Here is a 22,769-nt window from a genome sequence, read left to right as displayed (position 1 = left end):
GGCATAGAGGAGAAACAATATTGGTAATAGTGTTTTTTTTTTTTTTTTTAACCATGAAAACATTACACCAAAAACACACAAAAAATATTTTTAGCTGCATCATATGACCCCTGCCTGTTAACTGTCGGATCCACTTTTTGAGCATAGACGTAAAAATGACATTTCCAACTTAAACGGTTTTAAATTTTAAAAACAAAACAAAAGACATGCTATGAGAACCCTGGACCTTTTTTTTTCTCAAAAAATACAATGGATGTTATCTTTTGAACACTCTCCATGATAATGAATAGAGAGTTTTACAGATTTTTCATGATTTTATCTATGCATCACTATTTCAAAGTAAAGGTCAGAACGCACTGACTCTGAGTAGTCTTCTTGCATATTAATAAATTACAGTTGCTCTGTAAAATATATAAAAAAAAAAAAATAAGTCACCACATATCAAAACTACAGTCTTTAAGCTTTCCAATGATATATAGTTTGTCAAGATTAATTTAGGTTCAGACTAAGATATTACTGTTTAAAACATGTAATGGCAAGTGGCCCACCGGTGGGACAGTAGTATTTTGCAGACACTTTTATCCAAAGCGACATACAATTTACAGTACATACAGTGACATTACATATTTCAGGAAAACAATGTAAAAGCCAATGTAAATCTAAGTGTTAAGTTGTTAAATGTGTTAGTGTTAAATAAATACATCAATGTCCTTTTTTTTTTTCAATGAGCAAGTAGGAATATTTTGTTGAATTTTATAATTATTATTTTTATTTTTTTATCATCATTAACAGATATGTAAACTTTTTTCACTCTCTCTATTTTCAGAACTTTTTGTGGAATCAACTTCCAGATGGGCAGGAAAGCAGAGAAGAGACAAGGGCTCTACACACTTGATGGGCTAGTATTGATGCTCCCCCACACCCCACAGCTTCCCCAGTTCAAGACTGGCTGGACACCTTTGTTGTTTATCACCATGTTCTCCCTGATGATAGACTGTCTGGACATCTGGAAGTGAGCTAGATTCTTCAGTGAAACTGTAATTACTTACAATAAATTACATCATTTTACTGTAATAATGCTACTATAATCACAGTAACACTGTTGTATTAATACAGTACTATATTGTAATAATAAATAAATAAATAAAAAACCTGTATATTCCTTGTACTCTACTAGCTGTAATTGCAGTGAATTTACAGCATATATATATATATATATATATATATATATATATATATATATATATATATATATATATAAAAATTTGTGGCAAATTTTTTTTCACTTAAACCTGGCCAAGTTTTGCTTAAGTGTTACATGACATTATTAAGATGTATAGATGTTCTAAACTAAAGCGAATTAACTGTGATAATGTGTGAAATGTTGAAGGTGTCTGATTAAATTTTGTTTGACTGAACATTAACGCTCATGATCGTTAAGGATTGGGTACGCCAACCCCAAAGGACAAAAAAAAAATAATAATAATAATAATAATTAAACAATAAAAGGCAGGACTGTCCTTGTTCTGCCTCAGAGGTTCCTGTCCTGTGTATTTATTAACATGGCAAAAAGGACTATACCACTGGTGCTACTGTTACTGGTGGTGTATGGGGTCTGTGTGCCAGCTTCAGCACAAGTCTGCAGACTGCTTGGTCTGCCTGCCCTTCCACTACTTTCTGCGCATAAAGACATTAATATCGGGGCAATTTTCTCATTCCATAGAAGTGCTCTGCTAAAGATGCATCCATTCACTTCCAAACCAGAGTCAACAACATGCATCAGGTCTGTATTAAAGTAACTATTTTAGAGAAAACATGAGGATAAATAAACAGTTGAACATGATTCTGAGAATCCTTTGCAGAATGTAAATACACAACTAATTTTTTTTATTTTCACAGCTTCAACTTGCGTGAGTTCAAATTTGCTCAGACACTGATTTTTGCAATTGAGGAGATTAATAATAGCACACAACTGTTGCCTGGTGTTTCTTTGGGCTATAAGATATATGATTCCTGTAGCTCTGTAGCTCTGACTGTACTCTCAGGCATGGCTTTGATGAATGGTTATGAAGAGACTTTAAGTGATACATCCTGCTCTAGACCACCAGCTGTTCATGCCATTGTTGGAGAATCAAACTCCTCTCCCACCATTGGTTTGGCATCTTTAGTTGGTCCATTCAGCTTACCTGTTGTGAGAAATCTTACTTATCTGCTGCTTGTTATCATTTTTAATAAGTGTATGATAAACAACTGCAAGGCATATTTAAACTAATTTAAAGCAATTGTTGTAAATTTAGAAACCAATGTCTTAAATATGTTTAGATTGTAGTAGTATGTTTATAATAGTTATGCTATTTGTGTAGTAATTATGTATTGTTTTTGTTCCCCTCTTATACATTTTTGCGAAAGAAAAAAAAAGAGCATATAATGTATAGTGGATTAATGAGTAAAAAAAAAAAAAGATTAAATAACTGTTAATATACTCTGCATTTTTCTTCTTGCAGATTAGTCATTTTGCCACATGTGCATGCCTGAGTAACAGAAAAATGTATCCATCCTTCTTCAGAACAATACCCAGTGATTATTATCAAAGCAGAGCACTAGCCAAACTTGTCAAGCACTTTGGCTGGACCTGGGTTGGGACAGTAAGGAGTCGCAGTGACTATGGTAGTAATGGCATTGCAGCATTTGAGGAGTCTGCAAAAGAAGAAGGGATTTGTATTGAATACTCAGAGGCCATATTTAAAACTGATCCACAAGACCAGTTCCTGAAGACGGTGGAAGTGATAAAAAAGGGCACCGCCAGGGTGGTACTGGCTTTTATTGCATTAGGAGATTTTGTTCCCCTCCTGAAAGTAATTTCACAGCACAACATCACAGGAATACAATGGGTTGGTAGTGAGTCCTGGATCACTTCCCGAACTCTTGCAGAAACAAAGGAATACAGTTTTCTTTCTGGAGCTGTGGGTTTTGCTATAGCAAATGCCAAACTTATGGGCCTGCGGGAGTTCCTAGTGAATGTGCACCCTGATCAAGAACCAAACAATGAACTGTTAAAAGAATTCTGGGAAACAACTTTTCAGTGCTCTTTAAGTAACAGTGGTAGTGGTGGCTGTACTGGTTCAGAGAGAATTGCAGAGCTGCAAAATGAATATACTGATGTGTCAGAGCTACGAATAGCAAATAAAGTGTACACTGCAGTGTATGCTATTGCACAAACACTACATAATATATTAAAAGACATTAAATCCTCCACCAAAAGCAGCAAAGGAGAACGACCAACACCACAAAAGGTATTTAGAGCTCATAAAATAACAATAGAAAAAAAATAATAATAATAATAATGAAACTACTTACAATAGAAATAAAGGATCTATGTTCTCAGGTGTTAGAGTATATCGGAGGTGTGAAGTTCACAGTCAAAACAGGTGAAGAAATTTTCTTTGATGCAAGTGGTAATCCAGTGGCAAGATATGACCTTGTTAACTGGCAGCCTGTTCAGGATGGAAGTCTGCAGTTTAAGAATGTGGGCTTCTATGACAGCTCACTGCCTTCAGAGCAACATCTTCAAGTCAATCAGGAACACATTCTATGGACAGGGGACAGTGGACAGGTACATTGTTGAGGGCACATGAAAAATAAAAAATATTTATTAAAATCAAATATATGTTAAAATCATGAAAAGGACAGCACTAAAGAACAAGTGGGAATATTATTGAAATTGCAGGGGGAAATTATGTCATGGTGACAACATGATATTTATTAGCCAACTTATTTTCTTATAGTTGCCTGTGTCCGTGTGCAGTGAGACCTGCCCCCCTGGAACTAGGAAGGCTGTGCAAAAAGGACGACCTGTCTGCTGCTATGACTGTATTCCATGTGGAGAAGGAGAAATCAGTAATGGCACGGGTAAAATACATGCTGTATAATTCTCATTGATCAAGTGACTTCATCATACACTTTCCATTCAGTAAACTTTTCTTGAAATTCTTTCACAGATTCTAATGACTGCTTTCCTTGTGATTTGGAGTACTGGTCAAATGAAAGTAATGACAGATGTGTATTAAAAGTGATTGAATTCCTTTCCTATACAGAAATCATGGGGATGGTGCTTTGTATTTTCTCCTTCATTGGAGTGTTGTTAACAACAATTGTATCTTTTCTGTTTTATCTTCACAAAGAAACACCTATTGTCAGAGCCAACAACTCAGAGCTGAGCTTCCTGTTGCTCTTTTCATTGACTTTGTGTTTTCTCTGTTCACTTACTTTCATTGGTCGGCCCACTGAGTGGTCCTGTATGTTGCGTCACACAGCATTTGGAATTACTTTTGTCCTCTGTATCTCCTGCATTCTAGGGAAAACTATAGTAGTTTTAATGGCCTTCAAGGCTACACTTCCAGGAAGTAATGTTATGAAATGGTTTGGGCCTCTTCAACAGCAACTCAGTGTTGTTTCCTTAACATTAATACAGATGATAATATGTGTGCTTTGGTTAACAATATCCCCTCCTTTTCCTTATATGAATTTGAGCTATTACAGAGAAAAGATCATCCTAGAATGTGACGTAGGTTCAGATCTTGCTTTCTGGGCTGTTCTGGGTTATACTGGCTTGCTATCAATTTTGTGCTTTGTTTTAGCTTTTCTTGCTCGTAAGTTCCCTGATAACTTCAATGAAGCCAAGTTCATCACATTCAGTATGCTCATATTCTGTGCTGTCTGGCTTACATTTATACCAGCTTATGTCAGTTCTCCTGGAAAATTTACTGTAGCTGTGGAGATATTTGCTATTTTAGCTTCGAGTTTTAGTTTACTATTTTGCATATTTGCTCCAAAATGTTACATAATTTTACTAAAACCTGAGAAGAACACAAAGAAACAAATGATGGGGAAATCTTCACCTAAAACACATTAAACACACAAATAAACATGCAATTGTACAACATAGCTGTATAAAGCAACATTAAAGCAATTAATTTGGGGGTGGGGGGGGGGGGGGGGTACTAAGGATAGCTTTCATAGTAACTGGAGAAGGTTCATTATAACTGCCTGGACTGACAGCAAACATACACTTCCCTGTTGAACTGGTGGATTTCAATGTCATATCGTGAAATAATAGTTACACAATAGCATCACTGCTTTCACTGTTGTCTGATCCATTAGTTCTGCTCTCCACAGGCTGTGGCAGGCTCTGGAGTGTAGGCTGGGTCAGCACTAGGCACAGTGGACTCTCAGTGACCATCTCCATCACAGCCATGCTCTGGACCTGCATTATGTACTTCTTAATAAAAAATGACATTGACTTTTTGCAGTTAACAAAAAATGGGAATTTACATTAATTGCTTGTATTTCTAACAGCTATATAAATCATATAGCCCTTTGTTTGTTTTATGATTGAAATGTATGTGCACGATGTGGTACACCTTTTGACACAAGTTCAGGATGGATGTTATATAACAATAATAATAATAATAATAATAATAATAATAGCTGCTAACAGCTGATCAAAAGTAATAACTGATCCCAGAACAAGGGAAATTGTGTACAAAACAACGGATCCCTACTTTTATTTGGGATTTTTCTTGAAAGCTTAAAATTCATTGTGACTTACACCTGACCAAAATCTATCATCATGTGGTACAGACTCTTTCGTAAAGGAAAAAAAAAAAAAGAATAAATAAATGGGGTGTAGCATTTCAGATGTGAGGGGGGCAGAATTTCAAGTGTAAAACAATTCTATTTTATTCTGTTTCTATTCTTTTCTTTTATAATTCCGGTAATAAAAAATAGAAAAAGTCACTCAAACCACACTATTGCAAAGCGACTGTATTTGAATTAAACTGACAACTGTCAGTAAAACAATAGCATGCAGAGTTGGCATTACAGTAATTTAGCTGAATATCATTTAGGTTTGCTAATACGATAAATAGGAAAAGAATCTGCCGCCCGCAGTTGATTTTGATATTCTAGGTATTATCAAATTGCTTGAGTTTTGAGAACGCAGCGGACGTGGAGGATTATAATGTAAAGAGCTCGTTCAAATACTGAAGTGCCAAACCAGGACCGGGCTAATGGCTAATAAAGACAATGAGAATACAAATAGAATGATAATTTATAAGCTACGAGCTAGGTAGCACAGGATCTGGGCAAAGTTTAATCTTAAAATACACCACACAAGTCAATAATTCTTTATAAATTAAACAATAATTTATTGAACTACTCTATTACATGGATCTAAAACCTAATGAACATGCACGCACGCACGCATGCACACACACACACACACACACACACACACACAGTTACTGAAGAGGATGATAACGGATTTGCATGAAGTCCCAGGAGTAAGTTATTAATTACTGTAGATCGGACCAAGAAAATCACCAAAGCAGAGATGTGTCTTATCTTTACTGCTTAAGATCAATTTGCACGTATTTCAGCAAGAAATAAAGTTTGTTTGTTTTACTTGCATTTGCGCTGAAAATCGGGGTTCAGAAAAGTTGAAGATTCTCTTGTTGCCTCGTCTCAGTGAATCCCAGCGCCTCCGTTGGTTGCAGGTCTGTCGTTTGGATGACATCTTTTGGGAAAACTCTCCTGGTGATTGGTGGGTTGCCTGGTTACGTAGAAGCTTCAGAGAGTTTTCGTTGTTTGCAAGACTTCAAATATTCTTGGCCGTCATGATGTTTCAATGGAGTATTTTGAGTTCTGGATGATAAGAATGCTGGCAGTTTACACTATAAATTAGCACAGTAACAAGATCGGCAGTTTAAGACAATAACTTGTAAGCAAAAAACACAAGATACTTCTCTTTTCAATATGAATAAGGCTTTATTAGATAAATCTAAGACATATAAACTAATATAACACATAAGCACACGCACTCACACATTCACACAAGTTGCAGGAAGATAGAAAGTTAGGGTAGAATGAGTTTAAGAGAATGAAAATGTGAAATCCCAAGTTTACAGCAATACATGAAATTGCATAGACATGAACAGCCATCAATCACTTAATTTATCCCTGTAACGGTGGCTATGGAGGACAGGAGACAAATGCAAGTAAAAGGAAGTTTATTGATTGGATGAGATGATGGAAGGCCAGAGAGTGACGCAGGAACCACGATGGCAGCACAGACGGGTGAGTTGAGAAGTAGAGTGCGCTGATGACGATGACAGTGGTGATAACTCCAATGGTGGTGAGTATATTCCGTGAGTGAAGACAGGATCCGACAGAAACCAGTACGGAGACAAATCAAGACAGGAACAACACGAACACGACATCAACACCGTAATCTACAAACAACGATCAGACAAACAGGAGACGAAAGACAAGGCATTATATAGTCTGTTAGAATTAACATGAAACAATCAACATGACTACAGCTGGAGACGGTGCATTCACGAACCATGACAGTACCCCTCCTCCTAAGGACGCCTCCTGGCGTCCCCAGAGTCTCTTACCTGTCGATTGTAATCATCGATAAGGGAATGATCCAGGATGTCCCTAGCAGGTACCCAACTTCTCTCCTCCGGACCGTAACCCTCCCAGTCCACCAAGTACTGAAATTCGCGTCCCCTCCTTCTAGAGTCCAGAATACGATTAACCAAATAAGTGGTTTCCCCATCTACGAGACGCGGTGGGGGAGGAACCGGGGTAGGCGGATTAATGGGAGAATGAAATACGGGCTTGATTTTGGATACATGAAAGGCGGGGTGAATTCTCCTGTACGTAGGAGGGAGTTTGAGGTGGACTGTCACCGGACTAATGATCTTGGTGACAGTAAACGGGCCGATAAATTTGGGAGCCAATTTATTAGATACGGAACGGAGAGGAATGTTTTTAGTAGAAAGCCACACCTTTTGACCCACCTATCTTTCCCAGTATGGAATCCGAGGTTGCGGTCCCCTCCGTTTATGCCTTCGTCATACGGGAGGCCTAGACCGGTGGCGGTCGGCTTTGGCCTTGGTGCGCGCCCCCACTTGGAGTAGAGTCTCGCAGGCTCTGGTCCAAGTGCGGTGGCACCTCTGGACGAAGGCGTGAACGGAGGGGACCGCAACCTCGGATTCCATACTGGGAAAGATAGATGGCTGGTACCCTACACTATCACTATACTTTGGATATTAATATCCAGTGCAGATTTGATGTTAAATGGCTCGTTCAGTGAATCGCAGGGCGCTTTAGTGATCAGCCGTGAAACAGTGATTCTGTTCAAATTCCCTTTAAAATCTTAAATGATTCCCTTTGAGCTAAATTGGCCTGTTTCCCTTACAAAACTGAAGTTTGAGATTGTATAGCTCAGGCAAGGGCCTAAGCAACTTCAAACCTAGTTTATGTGTTTTCCAGCACATGTAGTTTATTCCAACTGAAGGAAGGAATAATACCCTTTTTGTTTCTGACTACCCAAATTTGTTGTGTCCCCATACCCAGAGACAGTGGAGTAAATGCGATATCTTTATATCATTTTACAGAAAACACTTTGAAGTTACAGAAAAAGCTGCTGTTTATGACAAATAGTATTATGTTGTTTTTCGTATGATGAACCACCTCAATAAAGGTGCTTTGTGTGTGTGTGTGTGTGTGTGTGAGTGTGTTCTAAACACTGTCTTTGAAAGTGAATAACACAAACTGCAAACTATCAAACTGCATTAAATTATAAAATATATCTGGTCTATCATAATCTAAAATAGAATCCAGAATCTCCAGCTTTATATCATTTCATTTATGTGGATCCTGTATTGCTATATTGATTGAGAGCATCTGACCTGAGCATCTTCTGTATGCCTGTATCATTTCTCGTCACGACCTGCGACATCCACACAGCACAGCACACATCCTGATTTTGCCAAGTCCTCATTGTCCTGAGACCAATATTTTTTTATGATGACCCTGGGACAACAACTGCCTCAGCCAATCAAACTTTATGACGTCATCACTATGTGTGTCCTGCAGAGTCCGCCAAAATAACATTCTGTTACATTCTGATTTATTCTGTTACATATGAATATGATGTCCTCAAGTGATCACTTATTTATTCTGTTACATATGAATATGATGCCCTCAAGTCATCACTTATTTATTCTGTTATATATGAATATGAATATTTAAGTCATTACTGATTTATTCTGTTACATATGAATATGAGACCTCAGGTCATCACTGATTTATTCTGTTACATATGAATATGATGTCCTCAAGTCATCACTTATTTATTCTGTTACATATGAATATGATGTCCTCAAGTCATCACTTATTTATTCTGTTATATATGAATATGAATATCTAAGTCATTACTGATTTATTCTGTTACATATGAATATGAGACCTCAAGTCATCACTGATTTATTCTGTTACATATGAATATGATGACCTCAAGTCATCAATGATTTATTCTGTTATATATGAATATGATGACCTCAAGTCATCACTGATTTACACTGTCACATATGAATATGATGACCTCAAGTCATCACTGATTTATTCTGTTACATATGAATATGATGACCTCAAGTCATCACTGATTTATTGTTACATGGGAATATGATGACCTCAGGTCATCACTGATTTATTCTGTTACATATGAATATGATGACCTCAAGTCATCACTGATTTATTCTGTCACATATGAATATGATGACCTCAAGTCATCACTGATTTATTCTGTCACATATGAATATGATGACCTCAAGTCATCACTGATTTATTCTGTCACATATGAATATGATGACCTCAAGTCATCAATGATTTATTCCGTCACATATGAATATGATGACCTCAAGTCATCACTGATTTATTCTGTCACATATGAATATAATGACCTCAAGTCATCACTGATTTATTCTGTCACATATGAATATAATGACCTCAGGTCATCACTGATTTATTCTGTTACATATGAATATGAGACCTCGAGTCATCACTGATTTATTGTTACATATGAATATGATGACCTCAGGTCATCACTGATTTATTATGTTTCATATGAATATGAGTGTCTCAAGTCATCGCTGATTTATTCTGTTACATATGAATATGATGACCTCAAGTCATCAGTGATTTATAATTTTATATATGAATATGATGTCTTCAGGTCATCACTGATTTATTGTTACATTTTAATATGATGACCTCAAGTCATCACTGATTTATTCTGTTACATATGAATATGAGACCTCAAGTCATCACTGATTTATTGTTACATATGAATATGATGACCTCAGGTCATCACTGATTTATTATGTTACATATGAATATGATGACCTCAGGTCATCACTGATTTATTATGTTACATATGAATATGAATGTCTCAAGTCATCACTGATTTATTCTGTTAAACATGAAAATGATGACCTCAAGTCATCACTGATTTATTGTTATATATGAATATTTTAAGTGATCATTGATTTATTCTGTTACATATGAATATGATGACCTCAAGTAATCACTGATTTATTCTGTTGTTAATGAATGTGAATAGCTCAAGTCACCACTGATTTATTGTTACATATGAATATGATGACCTCAAGTCATCACTGATTTATTCTGTTTCATATGAATATGAGTGTCTCAAGTCATCGCTGATTTATTCTGTTACATATTCATTCAATTCAATTATATTCAAGTTTATTTGTATAGCGCTTTTTACAAAACAAATCGTTACAAAGCAACTTTACAGAAAATTATGTTTCTACAATATTTAGTAGTAGCTAGTAGTTTGTGCACATTTGACAGGATTTTAGAAAAACTAAAAAATAATAATAATAATACAAGACGTAGTCAGCTAGACGATGAACTATCAATATTATTAATTAAGTTATTAGATGATTAAGTCACACATTTAGGAATAATTGTTAGTTCTGTTTGTTCATTCAGGGTTAGCATCATCTGAGGTCCTCTGAGGGTCAGCATCATCTCTTCTGGATCCAGACTGGAGCTTGTGTAAATCCTAGTTACCACGGGATGTGAATCCCGTGGCAAAACATAGAAACAAAATACAGACATCATTAGCATAGCTGCTGATCCAACAAAGTAAAATTAGTTTAACCCAAGCTAATGAATAAAAATGCACCTTTGATCAGAAGCAACTACACTCACAATTAAAAAGATACATTATTCGAATGCTTGGCGAAAGAGATGTGTTTTTAATCTAGATTTAAACAAAGAGAGTGTGTCTGAACCCCGAACATTATCAGGAAGGCTATTCCAGAGTTTGGGAGCCAAATGTGAGAAGGCTCTACCTCCTTTAGTGGACTTTGCTATCCTAGGAACTACCAAAAGTCCAGCGTTTTGTGACCTTAGGGAGCGTGATGGGTTGTAGCGTGGTAGAAGGCTAGTTAGGTACGCTGGAGCTAAACCATTTAGGGCCTTATAGGTAAGTAATGATAATTTGTAACTGATGCGGAACTTAATAGGTAGCCAGTGCAGAGACTGTAAAATTGGGGTAATATGATCATATTTTCTTGACCTCGTAAGGACTCTAGCTGCTGCATTTTGGACGACCTGTAGCTTGTTTATTGAAGAAGCAGGACAACCACCTAGAAGTGCATTACAATAGTCCAGTCTAGAGGTCATGAATGCATGAACTAGCTTTTCTGCATCAGAAACAGATAACATGTTTCGTAGCTTGGCAATGTTTCTAAGATGGAAGAATGCAGTTTTTGTAACATTGGAAATATGATTTTCAAAAGACAAATTGCTGTCTAATATAACACCCAGATTTCTGACTGTAGAGGAAGTAACAGTACATCCGTCTAGTTGCAGATTGTAATCTACAAGATTCTGTGTAGTGTTTTTTGGTCCAATAATTAATTTCTCCGTCTTATCCGAATTTAATTGGAGAAAATTATTTGTCATCCAATCTTTTACATTTTTAACACACTCTGTTAGCTTAGATAATTGGGAAGTTTCATCTGGTCTCGTTGATATATATAGCTGAGTATCATCAGCATAACAGTGGAAGCTAATTCCGTATTTTCTAATAATATTACCAAGGGGCAACATGTATATTGAAAATAGAAGGGGACCTAGGACAGATCCTTGTGGCACTCCATATTTTACTGATGATAAATGAGATGACTCCCCATTTAAGTAAACAAAATGGTAGCGATCGGACAGGTAGGATCTAAACCATCTTAGAGCCTGCCCTTGAATACCTGTATAGTTTTGTAATCGATCTATGAGTATGTCATGATCTATGGTGTCGAACGCAGCACTAAGATCAAGTAAGACTAGAAATGAGATGCAGCCTTGGTCTGACGCAAGGAGCAGGTCATTTGTAATTTTAACAAGTGCAGTTTCTGTGCTATGGTGGGGCCTAAAACCTGACTGAAATTCTTCATACAGATCATTTTTATGCAGGAAGGTGCTCAATTGAGCTGACACAACTTTTTCTAAAATTTTAGACATAAATGGAAGATTTGAAATAGGCCTATAATTTGCCAATACACTAGGATCTAGTTTTGGTTTCTTAATAAGAGGCTTGATAACCGCCAGCTTGAATGGTTTTGGGACGTGTCCTAAAGATAACGACGAGTTAATGATATTGAGAAGCGGTTCTTCGGCTACAGGTAACAGCTCTTTCAGTAATTTAGTGGGTACAGGATCTAATAAACATGTTGTTGGTTTAGATACAGTGATAAGTTTATTTAGCTCCTCCTGTCCTATGGTTGTAAAGCACTGCAGTTTATGTTTGGGTGCGATGGATGAAACTGAAGTGTTAGATGTTGTAGAATCTACATTCGCTATTGTATTTCTAATGTTATCTATTTTATCAGTGAAGAAATTCATAAAGTCATTACTATTTAACGTTGGTGGAATATTTGAATCAGGTGGCGTCTGGTAATTTGTTAACTTAGCCACTGTGCTAAATAAAAACCTTGGATTGTTTTGGTTATTTTCAATGAGTTTGTGTATATGCTCTGCCCTAGCAGTTTTTAGAGCCTGTCTATAGCTGGACATACTGTTTTTCCATGCAATTCTAAAAACTTCTAAGTTAGTTTTTCTCCATTTGCGTTCAAGACTACGAGTTACTTTCTTGAGAGAGTGAGTATTACTGTTATACCATGGTACAGTACGTTTTTCTCTAACTTTTTTCAATTTGATTGGGGCAACAGCTTCTAATGTATTAGAGAAAATAGTGCCCATGTTGTCAGTAATTTTGTCTAATTCATGTGTATTTTTGGGTACAAATAGCAGTTGAGATAGATCAGGCAGGTTATTTGCGAATCTGTCTTTGGTGGCTGGAACAATAGTTCTGCCCAGACGGTATCGCTGCAACATATAGTTAATATCAGTTATACGCAGCATGCACGATACGAGGAAATGGTCTGTAATATCATAACTTTGAGGTACAATATCTATAGCAGTAAGATCGATGCCATGCGATATAATTAAATCTAGTGTATGATTAAAACGATGAGTGGGCCCGGTGACATTTTGCTTGACTCCAAAGGAGTTTATTAGGTCAGTAAACGCAAGTCCTAATGTATCATTTGTATTATCAACGTGAATATTAAAATCTCCCATGATTAGCGCCTTATCAACTGTAACTAGAAGGTCTGAGAGGAAATCTGCAAATTCTTTTAGGAATTCTGTATACGGCCCTGGTGGTCTATACACAGTAGCCAGAGCAAGAGATACATTAGATTTCTTTTGCGTGTCTGACAGAGTAACATTTAGCATTAGTATTTCAAAAGAGTTAAACCTGTATCCTGTTTTCTGGGTAACATTGAGAATATCACTATATATTGTTGCAACACCCCCGCCACGACCAGTCTGACGGGGCTCATGCTTATAACAGTAGTTTGGTGGAGTAGACTCATTTAGACCAAAATAATCATTTGGTTTTAGCCAGGTTTCAGTCAAGCAGAGTAAATCAAAACTATTATCTGTGATCAATTCATTTACAATAACTGCTTTTGGTGTGAGTGATCTAATATTTATGAGCCCAAACTTTAAAAATTGTTTTTGTTCATTTACTTTACATTTTTCTGGTTTAATTACGATAAGATTTTTTCTAGATCCTACATTATATTTATATTTTGACCTCACTATTCGGGGAACAGACACAGTCTTAATAGGTTTTACAGCACAAGTACTTTTATCATTTAAGCGGGTGGAACAAAACTCATCATAATGGTTATTTGAGAATTGACTTACTAGTCACATGGAGCGAAGTGTCCTGGAGATGTTGTCAGAGAGAAGCTCCGCTCCGACTCGACTGGGGTGTAATCCATCAGCGCGAAACAGTCTAGGACGCTCCCAGAAAAGATTCCAGAAAAGATATGAATATGATGACCTCAAGTCATCACCGATTTATTCTGTTACATATGAATATGATGACCTCAAGTGATCACTGATTAATTCTGTTACATATGAATATGACCTAAAGTCATCATATGAATGTTAATGTATTATTACTGTTTTAAATCTGTTTCGAAGAAGTCAGAGTAAGCATTTCATTGTTTTTTTAAGATTATCATGGATTTTAACTTTACATTATTGATGTTTAGTCTGATTGTTTGGGTCCCTTTGCTTTTTAGATTTCGACATCAGAGATGGAGGAATTCATAAAAACAACGGTTTACAAAGGGGAGCGCTTTAAATGAAACAAAAAAGAGACTGATATAACAGCCCATGTTTTAGAAAAGGATTTAGATGCCTGTGAATTTATACAGCAAATACTCACTACCATAAACACCTCCAAAGATGCCAACTTCAGGACTATGAATTCTGCAAGTCTGCAAAATCAAAAAAAAAAGATATTTCTTGTTTTCATGCAAACAGTCTGGAGCATGCACGCAACGAAGGATGCAAGGCCTATGTTTCCTTTAAAAAGGGGACAGACTGGCTCAACAAACTGTTATAGTCAAAAGGCTTTACACCAGGTATATTCAAATCTGACCCAAGAGATCCACTTTCCTGCATAGTTTAGCTCTAACCAGGCCCGTCGCGACAAGGCAGGCAAACCAAGCAATTGCTTGGGGCCCAGAGCTGGCCTGGGGCCCCAAGACAACGACTGGTTAAGAATAAAATGCAACGACACTGTTTGAGCGCCTCTTTGATTGTCAATGCAGTAACGTGCAATGACACTGTTATCGCGATCCCCCTCAAGGGGGCCCCTCTCAGTAGTTGCGGAAAGCAGCCAGCCAACACTTGATCTTTGCTACCGGCAAAATACAAAACCTCCTCGGCAGTCATGAAGCGGAATTATGCTTCAGGAAGCCAGAAGAGAAAGGAAGAGGAGGATATAAAAAAAAAAGATAGTGGTAATTGATAAATTACACTGGATATAATAGCTCTACCTTGTCAGTCTTATACAAATAGTGTAATTTTGCAGCAGGTAGGCTAGCAAAAATATGTTTATGTTAGCTACCTACCTGACTGCAAATGCTGCTTGTAACGAACAGTTAGTGCATTTTTTTTTCGAAAGGAAGGAATATGGTTACTGTAACATGTTTTTTTAACGGGATAAGGAAGACGCAGAACAGAAATCGCGTTACTGAGTCAGCAGTGTTTTGATTTGAGGGCGAGGGCAAATGTAAAGAGAACGTTGTGGCGTGTCGATTTTGAATGAATTAATTAAAAATAGGTCATTGCACTTTCATCAAATCACGATCCCGGAAATCCGGGAACAGTCTATTTAAATTATGAATCCTGCATGTTCTGCTCGTCTCTGTTAATGAATGGAGCAGAATCGCGACTTCCTTTACACTGAAGCCCACGTGACGCTCGCGGTAATTTCAGCATCTGCTGTCTCACTAAAGACGTCAACACATGAACAACATCTCCAGAACTGCTCTGACAGTCACTTCATGAGCATTTGACCGTTTGATTTGAAGAAATAGTACGTCAACCCGTCAAAATAAAAGTCCTGTTTTAGACAAGTATTTGCTAGAGATGTATTACTATTGTTCAGCAGAACATAGCCTACTGCTAAAAAAAATCTTACTTTTTTTTAAGGTTTAATCACACAAAATTTCTTCCATGTTTTATTTTTAATAGTAAATCCCCTTTGTTTACCAAAAAGTTAAGTTTGCTTAATTTTCAATAATTTAAATATAGATTAAATTAATGTTTTGTGTTTAATGTTTAATGTGCATCTCAGAAAATGCTTTATTTAAAACCCCAACTGAATGGCACTTAAATGCACTTAATTCATCTGTCAACTTTATTGTCATTGTTCACAGTACAATATATAATCATAGATGATATCCTGCACAGCCCAGAGTTTAAACTGATAAGTGTGTGCTGTCATATTATTGCAAATCACTATTGAATTCCCACCAAACTATTTTTTCAAGCAGTATTTGCACTGTAAACCTTTTTTATTTATATAAAGTGTGGGTGAACTTAAACTGTATGGCTATACTGTGGTTCCTGTAGGCTTTGCGTGCGTGAAGGGGTCGGGGGGCCTCTATGTCCATTTTGCTTGGGGCCCCCAAATTCCTTCAAACGGCCCTGGCTCTAACCCTAATCAAACACACCTGAGCATGCTTATCAATGTCTTTGGGATCATTACAAAATCACAGGTAGGTGAGTTTGATAAGGGTTGTAGCTAAACTCTAAACTGCAGCAGATTGTCCCTCCAGGGCAAGATTTGAGGAACCCTTTTTTACACCATTCATTCAGGACATGACCCATCAAGTTCTTCTGAGGGCCACTTAGAAAACATTAGTCAAGAGCTAGTCAAGCATATTCAGGACTTAATATCTCTTGGTGTTAAACCAGACATAATTCTGCTAAAATCACATGAGTGGTCAAAAGAACAAGGACAAGGTTTTAAAATAATTTTTTTATTCTAGTGCATATTTTTGCAATTTTATCAAACTTTGTATTTGTTATCTAATACATCTCTGTTACCTTAGTAATCCAACAAATATTTACTGTAAAACAACTGACCACAAAAATAAAACTTTAATTTTGTATTTGTCTAAAATGAAATAAATCAAATTGTGATCAAGTAATCTGAACTTTCTTGTTTTTATTTACAGATCTGAGCTGATAGCTTCCACGTTAGTATATGTGTGTCCCTTATGGGTGCTGTTTTTTTTTTTTCATACAGTCCTCCAAAAAGGAAAAAAAAAAAAAAAAAATCAGCTGCTGTAGGCCCAAAGCAGTGAGTGGCCAAATCCAGCTCTGATTCAGGGCCAAGGTTTTGCACATTAATCTTCATTTGTTCAATGGTCCTCCTGCAATTTTTTTTTTTTTTAAATGTTCAAGTTACTTGAGCTGCTATCATCAGTTTTCTGCAATAAATCACAAAAGACATTAAATTTTTTGCTCTTGTTGATTAATTGACTTCTTGATACAGGGACTAGCTGACAGGCTAAAAAGGTTTGTAGGATGGTAATGCAAGAATAAAATGCACATTAGGCCAATTAAGTTTAACAAAGAACTCAAACATCTCCAAAAAGTGCAATTGTTTCACCGTGTGCAAACAAAAACGTAAATTCTGTACGATTTTAATGCCAAAAGAGGGTTTGTGCTAAACCCTTAGTAAATCTGTCCCTTAAAAGCAATAACTTTTGCCAGTGGTATTACACTAAAACATTCAAGATGCCCAATCCTTAAAATGTATTTAAATGTTCAGCAAAGCAGACAAGGGTTTAAAAATCATTATTTTTCAAAAAGGATCTCAGGCTGAACACAATAATTATATTTTTTGGGGAAAATAAATACTGATATACAGTGTCACATCTTAACTTACTCCTGGATGTTTTCCTCATAGTTAATAAATAAAGGTGCAGCCACCAGTATATTATAAGACATGATACCAAACAGTGGAAGAAAGAGAGCTTACACAGACATACTTGCTGGGATGTCCTTTTCAGGTATCCCAGAAAGTAGTTTGTCTTTTGGCACCTGTTTGGTCAGTACCATTCCAAACCCCTTGGCAATGTCTTCTATCACGAAACACAGAGAGAGAGAACCCAGGAGGCGAATGGCAGGTTAATCTTCTTTTAATAGAAATAAGGCAAAGCCGCAACAGCCGACAAACAAAGGCAGAGTTCAGGGAAAATTCCTGGTCGAGACAATGAAGCCTAAGTGGCTGGTCCGGGGAGCCTGTGCTCAGCGAGACCAGCGAGCGGCGGGGCCCTCCGTAACACCTCACGGCAGGAAGCTGGGCGGTGAACAAAACAGCTAACAAACAGCCCACAAAAGAATCTCCAAATGACTTGACAAGACAGGACAGGACAGGACAGGACAGGACAGGACTAAGGGTCTGTAGAGCAAGCACAAAAACGTCAGAAACATCCAAAGTGGTTAGTAATAATCCAACAGGGAATGGAAAGAGACAGAGCTAGAAATAGGGAGCCTAATGATAGGAGATAGAGAGCAGGTGAGCGGAAGAGAACAAGGAACAGCTGAAGATGATGAGAGTAGAGAGAAGTGAGCGCAAAGGAAAAAAAGGAAAGAACCAGCAAGTGGAGACAGAGATACAAAAGAGAAAGAACTGGGATCATGACATCTTCCGCCTCTCCCTCCGTTAAAGTGCAGAATATCGTCACCTTTGTCTTTGCCTTTCTAGGCTGTTGCAGCACATTGAGAGGAACATATTTTTTGCCAACCTATGTATACACAAGTAGAGTGTCACAGATGCAAAGCATGTGAACAGAGCTATCTAAATATCACTCATGTATTCTATAAATGGCCATTAGAGGCAATGTGGCAAACTGTGTATGATTTGTGACCACTAATAATCCAAGATGATGCACCTTGCATTTAAAAAAAACTGTGATATTTATGCTTCTTATTAACTTGCAGCCCTTAAACTATTTTATTTGGCCAGTACATCTTATAACTACTTTTGTGCTTTTATACGTAAATGTATGCAATACAAATCCTTATTAACGCTCTGAACATGATTGTGGACATGTTTTCTCCTTTGACCCTTCACTTCAGCTCATCTTCATCTACCTGGTAGGTCTTTCCTTGTGCTGTTAGCCTTCCTAAAACTTTATACACTTTCTTTTCTTTTTCCTGCACTCCCTCTGTGTTTTTCTCCATTGTGCTTATGCCACATGCCTATGCATGTGCAAGGGTTCCTCAACTGTGCGCATACGTCAGCGGAACCAGAAGATAGGCTTAAATGTTTCCCGGGTGGACTGTTAAAAGCAGATGATTGGCTTTCCAGTGGGAGGGGTGGGACATGTGTAAACAACCGCCATCTTTGCCGTTAGGGGTTTTCATTATATAGTGGTATTGAGGATTGAGGAAGTGACATGTCTCTTATAAATTGTCTCTGATATATTTCTCTTCTGTTAAAAAATATGTCAGAACCCATGTCAACATTACATGTTTACAAAAGTGGGACAGTATGTGATTACTAGCTAACAACACTTGGTTCTAAACAAACACTACTTGTGTCTAACACATAAACAAACTAAACTCAGAAACTCCTTTTCTGACATGATTTCTGATATGAAAAATGACGAATATCGACCGATATATTGGTCTTGACGATATATCGGTTGACCACTAGAGAAAATAACAACAAACAGACCATATACAGGTATTAGAACTAGGGACTTGTTTTGGCCTGCAATTTCTTGGCTTTAGAGTGCATAGTGTTTACAATGAGTCATCAAATATGAATTGAAAACTTAGGGGGGAAATGGCTATCCCAGGTGAAGTGACTGTAACAGTGTAAATGAGGTTTAGCCAAAGTTCAGTTAGGTCAGTCAAATGCAAGAATTTTAAGTAAACCTATTGTAGTGCAGAGCCTTTATCAGATCCAGAGGGCTCGACTAACAGGTTTGGGTCAGCTGCGTTAAACACAAGACATAAATGTGAGAGATAATCTAAATGAGACTTCATAACAATTGGTGCAAGAGATCCCACCAGTCAATAACAAAACAGTTACCTGAGTGTGCTGATGCAGGCAAAGAGATTTGGGCCAATGGGTTGCTGTCATATGTATAGAAAGTCATACACAAAATTTTGTAACATCATCTACAACAAATGTGTTATTGACTAGTGCATAAAAACATCACTACAGTCATAAAGAAAACAAGATGAGTGCAATACCTGTTTAAAGTGTTTAATGTTACTGGAATGAGTGAGTGAGCAAGCTAGGGTGACCATATGCGGACACGTCCCAGCCAGGATTTTAATATTGCCTAAAATATCCAGGTTTTGGCTATTTGCACTGTGCAGTTTGATCGTTGTGTAACATTCATGAGAGCTATAAAAAGCAGAGCAGACGGGTCCTTATGGTTTCTAATCGCTTTCACGTGTTTTTTTTTTTTTTTTTTTTTTTTTTTTTTTATAAATTTATTTATTTTATGCTTGCATGCACTATGGTTTATATATTTTTATTTTATTTATTTATAAATATACATTCATTTATTCAACAGTGGCTTAGAAATTCAGTGCTTTCACACTCAATAGTTGTATCAAACCCAGGTTCATTTGCAGTCACCTTACATCATCACAAACGCACACGGAAAATGCCTGGAGAACACAACGCAACTGAGCATAGTAGTAATTTCTTTGTTATTTTGGGGCTATTATGCACAGCATAATAATTTATTTTAATTTATTTAATTAACCCTTGTGCGGCCCTCATTTGGGAGTCACACTCAGGGTCTTCACGGTCAAAAGTGACCGGACACCTGAAATGTAACTTTTTTGCCCCCCAGTAAAATCAGTGGAATATATTTTTATTCAATAATATTTTTTCTTTTTTCCTTTTGTATTTTGAGAAAATTTTAAGGTATTAATTCATATTTATGCAATAATTATGAACAATTTTTCTCATAGAAAATACTACGTAATTTTTTTTCTTCTAATTTTTCAAAATTATTTTCAAATTAATGTTGTATTTCAGATTAAACCAGAGACTAGGCCTTTCAAATAAATTTTTTGGAAGATTTTTTAGCGCCCCCTGGTCAGAGAAAAAGAAAGAAAAACATTTAAGTGCATGGTGCAACCACTTATTACCAGTATAGGAATCTATAGAGAGGCTTGTGAATTCCCTTACTCATATTAAGTAGTGGACTTGAATATATATTAATACATTCTAAAGAGTACTTTTTGTAATTTTTTTTATATTTCTTCTGTTATAAATAATGATTTCATGCATTATTTGCATTAAAGTTTTTGCATTATGATTGCAATCAAACCTGAACATATTGTTCAGTGGCACAGAGCTCCTGCAAAAAAATAAAAAATAAGAATCCTCAGAATGGTGCAAAGGACCAAGTCTGAGTTTCTAAGTGCACTGACAAACCCAAGAGGCAGCGCTTGCTTCTCATCCCTGTTTTACAGACAGCAGGTCATAAGTGTGTGTGTGTGTGTGTATGTGATTATTTAGTGTCATACCTTCACTGCTGTTCGATTTTCTCTGCATTATGACTGAATTATTGAATGGATTTCACATTCTCAAAACTTTGCTCTGTGTTACAGACACAGTAGTTCATAGGTGTCTATGTGTAAGTATGTGTGTGTGCATCTGTGTGTGATTGGATGTGTCAATATCACACTCTTGATGTTTTATAGTGTCATCCCTTCACTGCTGTGCACTTTTTTTTCGTTTTGTGATCGATTTGTAGATTGTGTACACAAATATTCTCTGAATTGTTGTATTTTTGTCTATTTCCCATTCATTTCCTATGGACGGTCATTTTTGACCGAAGACCCTGAGTGTTACTATTTTTTTACGCCCACTTAGACTGTTCGAATCATGCCCTCAATTTTTTTGTGTGTTCACACCCCAAATGCCATGAAGGTCACCGCATTTCATATCATTCCGATGAAGCTGCGATTTTTAACATTTCAAAACGTAAAATATTCTGGTCAGAAATGACCGAAGACCGCACAGTGTGTGGAATCAACCTCGGCTCTCTCGTGTGTAGAGGAAACAATGATATCGACAGTGTTATGAATGTGTGGGATACTTTACTTTTTTTTACTAGTTTGGGAGCAACCAAACTCAGACTACTTTCTCCAAGTAGTCTCGGGTTCGGTACCCCAGTGCGCACCAGGGTCTGATGACAGTGTTCACATTAGCGATTTTTCATGCAAACTGTGCCCCGTTCCCCACTAAACTGCCAGTGTGATAGCACCCAAAGAGAAGGACACTGAAGGAGTAACCTTGAGACCAGCCGATGAGCCAGAGTGGTGAGTGTGCTCTTATAGTTCTCTGATAATGAGGTGCAGGTGTTCAGTACTCCAGTGATTGGGGGTGTGGATGAGTGATTGTATCTGTAGCTGTGGATGGTTTTTCTTATGTATTTTAAATGGATAAGAAATTATATACACTGTTGGATGATAACCAATAATTTTTATTCTATCATATTTATTTATCTATCTATCATGAATATCTGTCATATTTATTTTATTTCTGTATTTTCCTAATGACAATTTTAGAATTGGTTTATACAAACACATAATAAGGCAGAATAGTTTATATGCTGTATCAAATGTTATGTCAGTTCGCACTGGATTATTCATTTAATATATTTTTTCCTCCAAATGACCTGAAATTGCCTGTTTTATTTACAGCAATAGTGGGATGCCTTTGTCCATATTAGGGATTTCCTACACGTCATGTTATTACTTCTACTGGGTTATTATGGACTTTCTGCGTGAGAGCGCTCTCCATTTTCGAGTATGAATGAAACATAAATTTTCAGTTCATACATAAACCATCTTGTTTATACACCCATGTGCTCACACATCCAAAGCATGCGCACAGAAAAAGTGATTTGAAAAGCATCTGATTGACAGATAAATCATAGTTGATCTATCAGCCAGATGCACATAAATAGCAT

General features: G+C 36.8%; 1 protein-coding gene across 1 annotated transcript; it reads left to right on the top strand.

Moving 5' to 3' along the window:
- Positions 1-1,562: 1,562 nt before the first annotated feature.
- On the top strand, positions 1,563-4,912 carry LOC127933921 (extracellular calcium-sensing receptor-like). The gene is made up of 6 exons (XM_052531058.1): positions 1,563-1,783; positions 1,900-2,191; positions 2,505-3,293; positions 3,386-3,613; positions 3,786-3,909; positions 3,999-4,912. The coding sequence occupies exons 1-6, from the start codon at positions 1,563-1,565 to the stop codon at positions 4,910-4,912; spliced, it is 2,568 nt and encodes an 855-aa protein (XP_052387018.1).
- The last annotated feature ends 17,857 nt before the right edge of the window (positions 4,913-22,769 follow it).

Source organism: Carassius gibelio, chromosome A18 (genome assembly GCF_023724105.1).
Source record: "Carassius gibelio isolate Cgi1373 ecotype wild population from Czech Republic chromosome A18, carGib1.2-hapl.c, whole genome shotgun sequence".
Taxonomy (NCBI): Eukaryota; Metazoa; Chordata; class Actinopteri; order Cypriniformes; family Cyprinidae; genus Carassius; species Carassius gibelio.
Note: the sequence above shows the minus strand (reverse complement) of the source record. Positions and strands in the feature narration are given on the sequence as shown.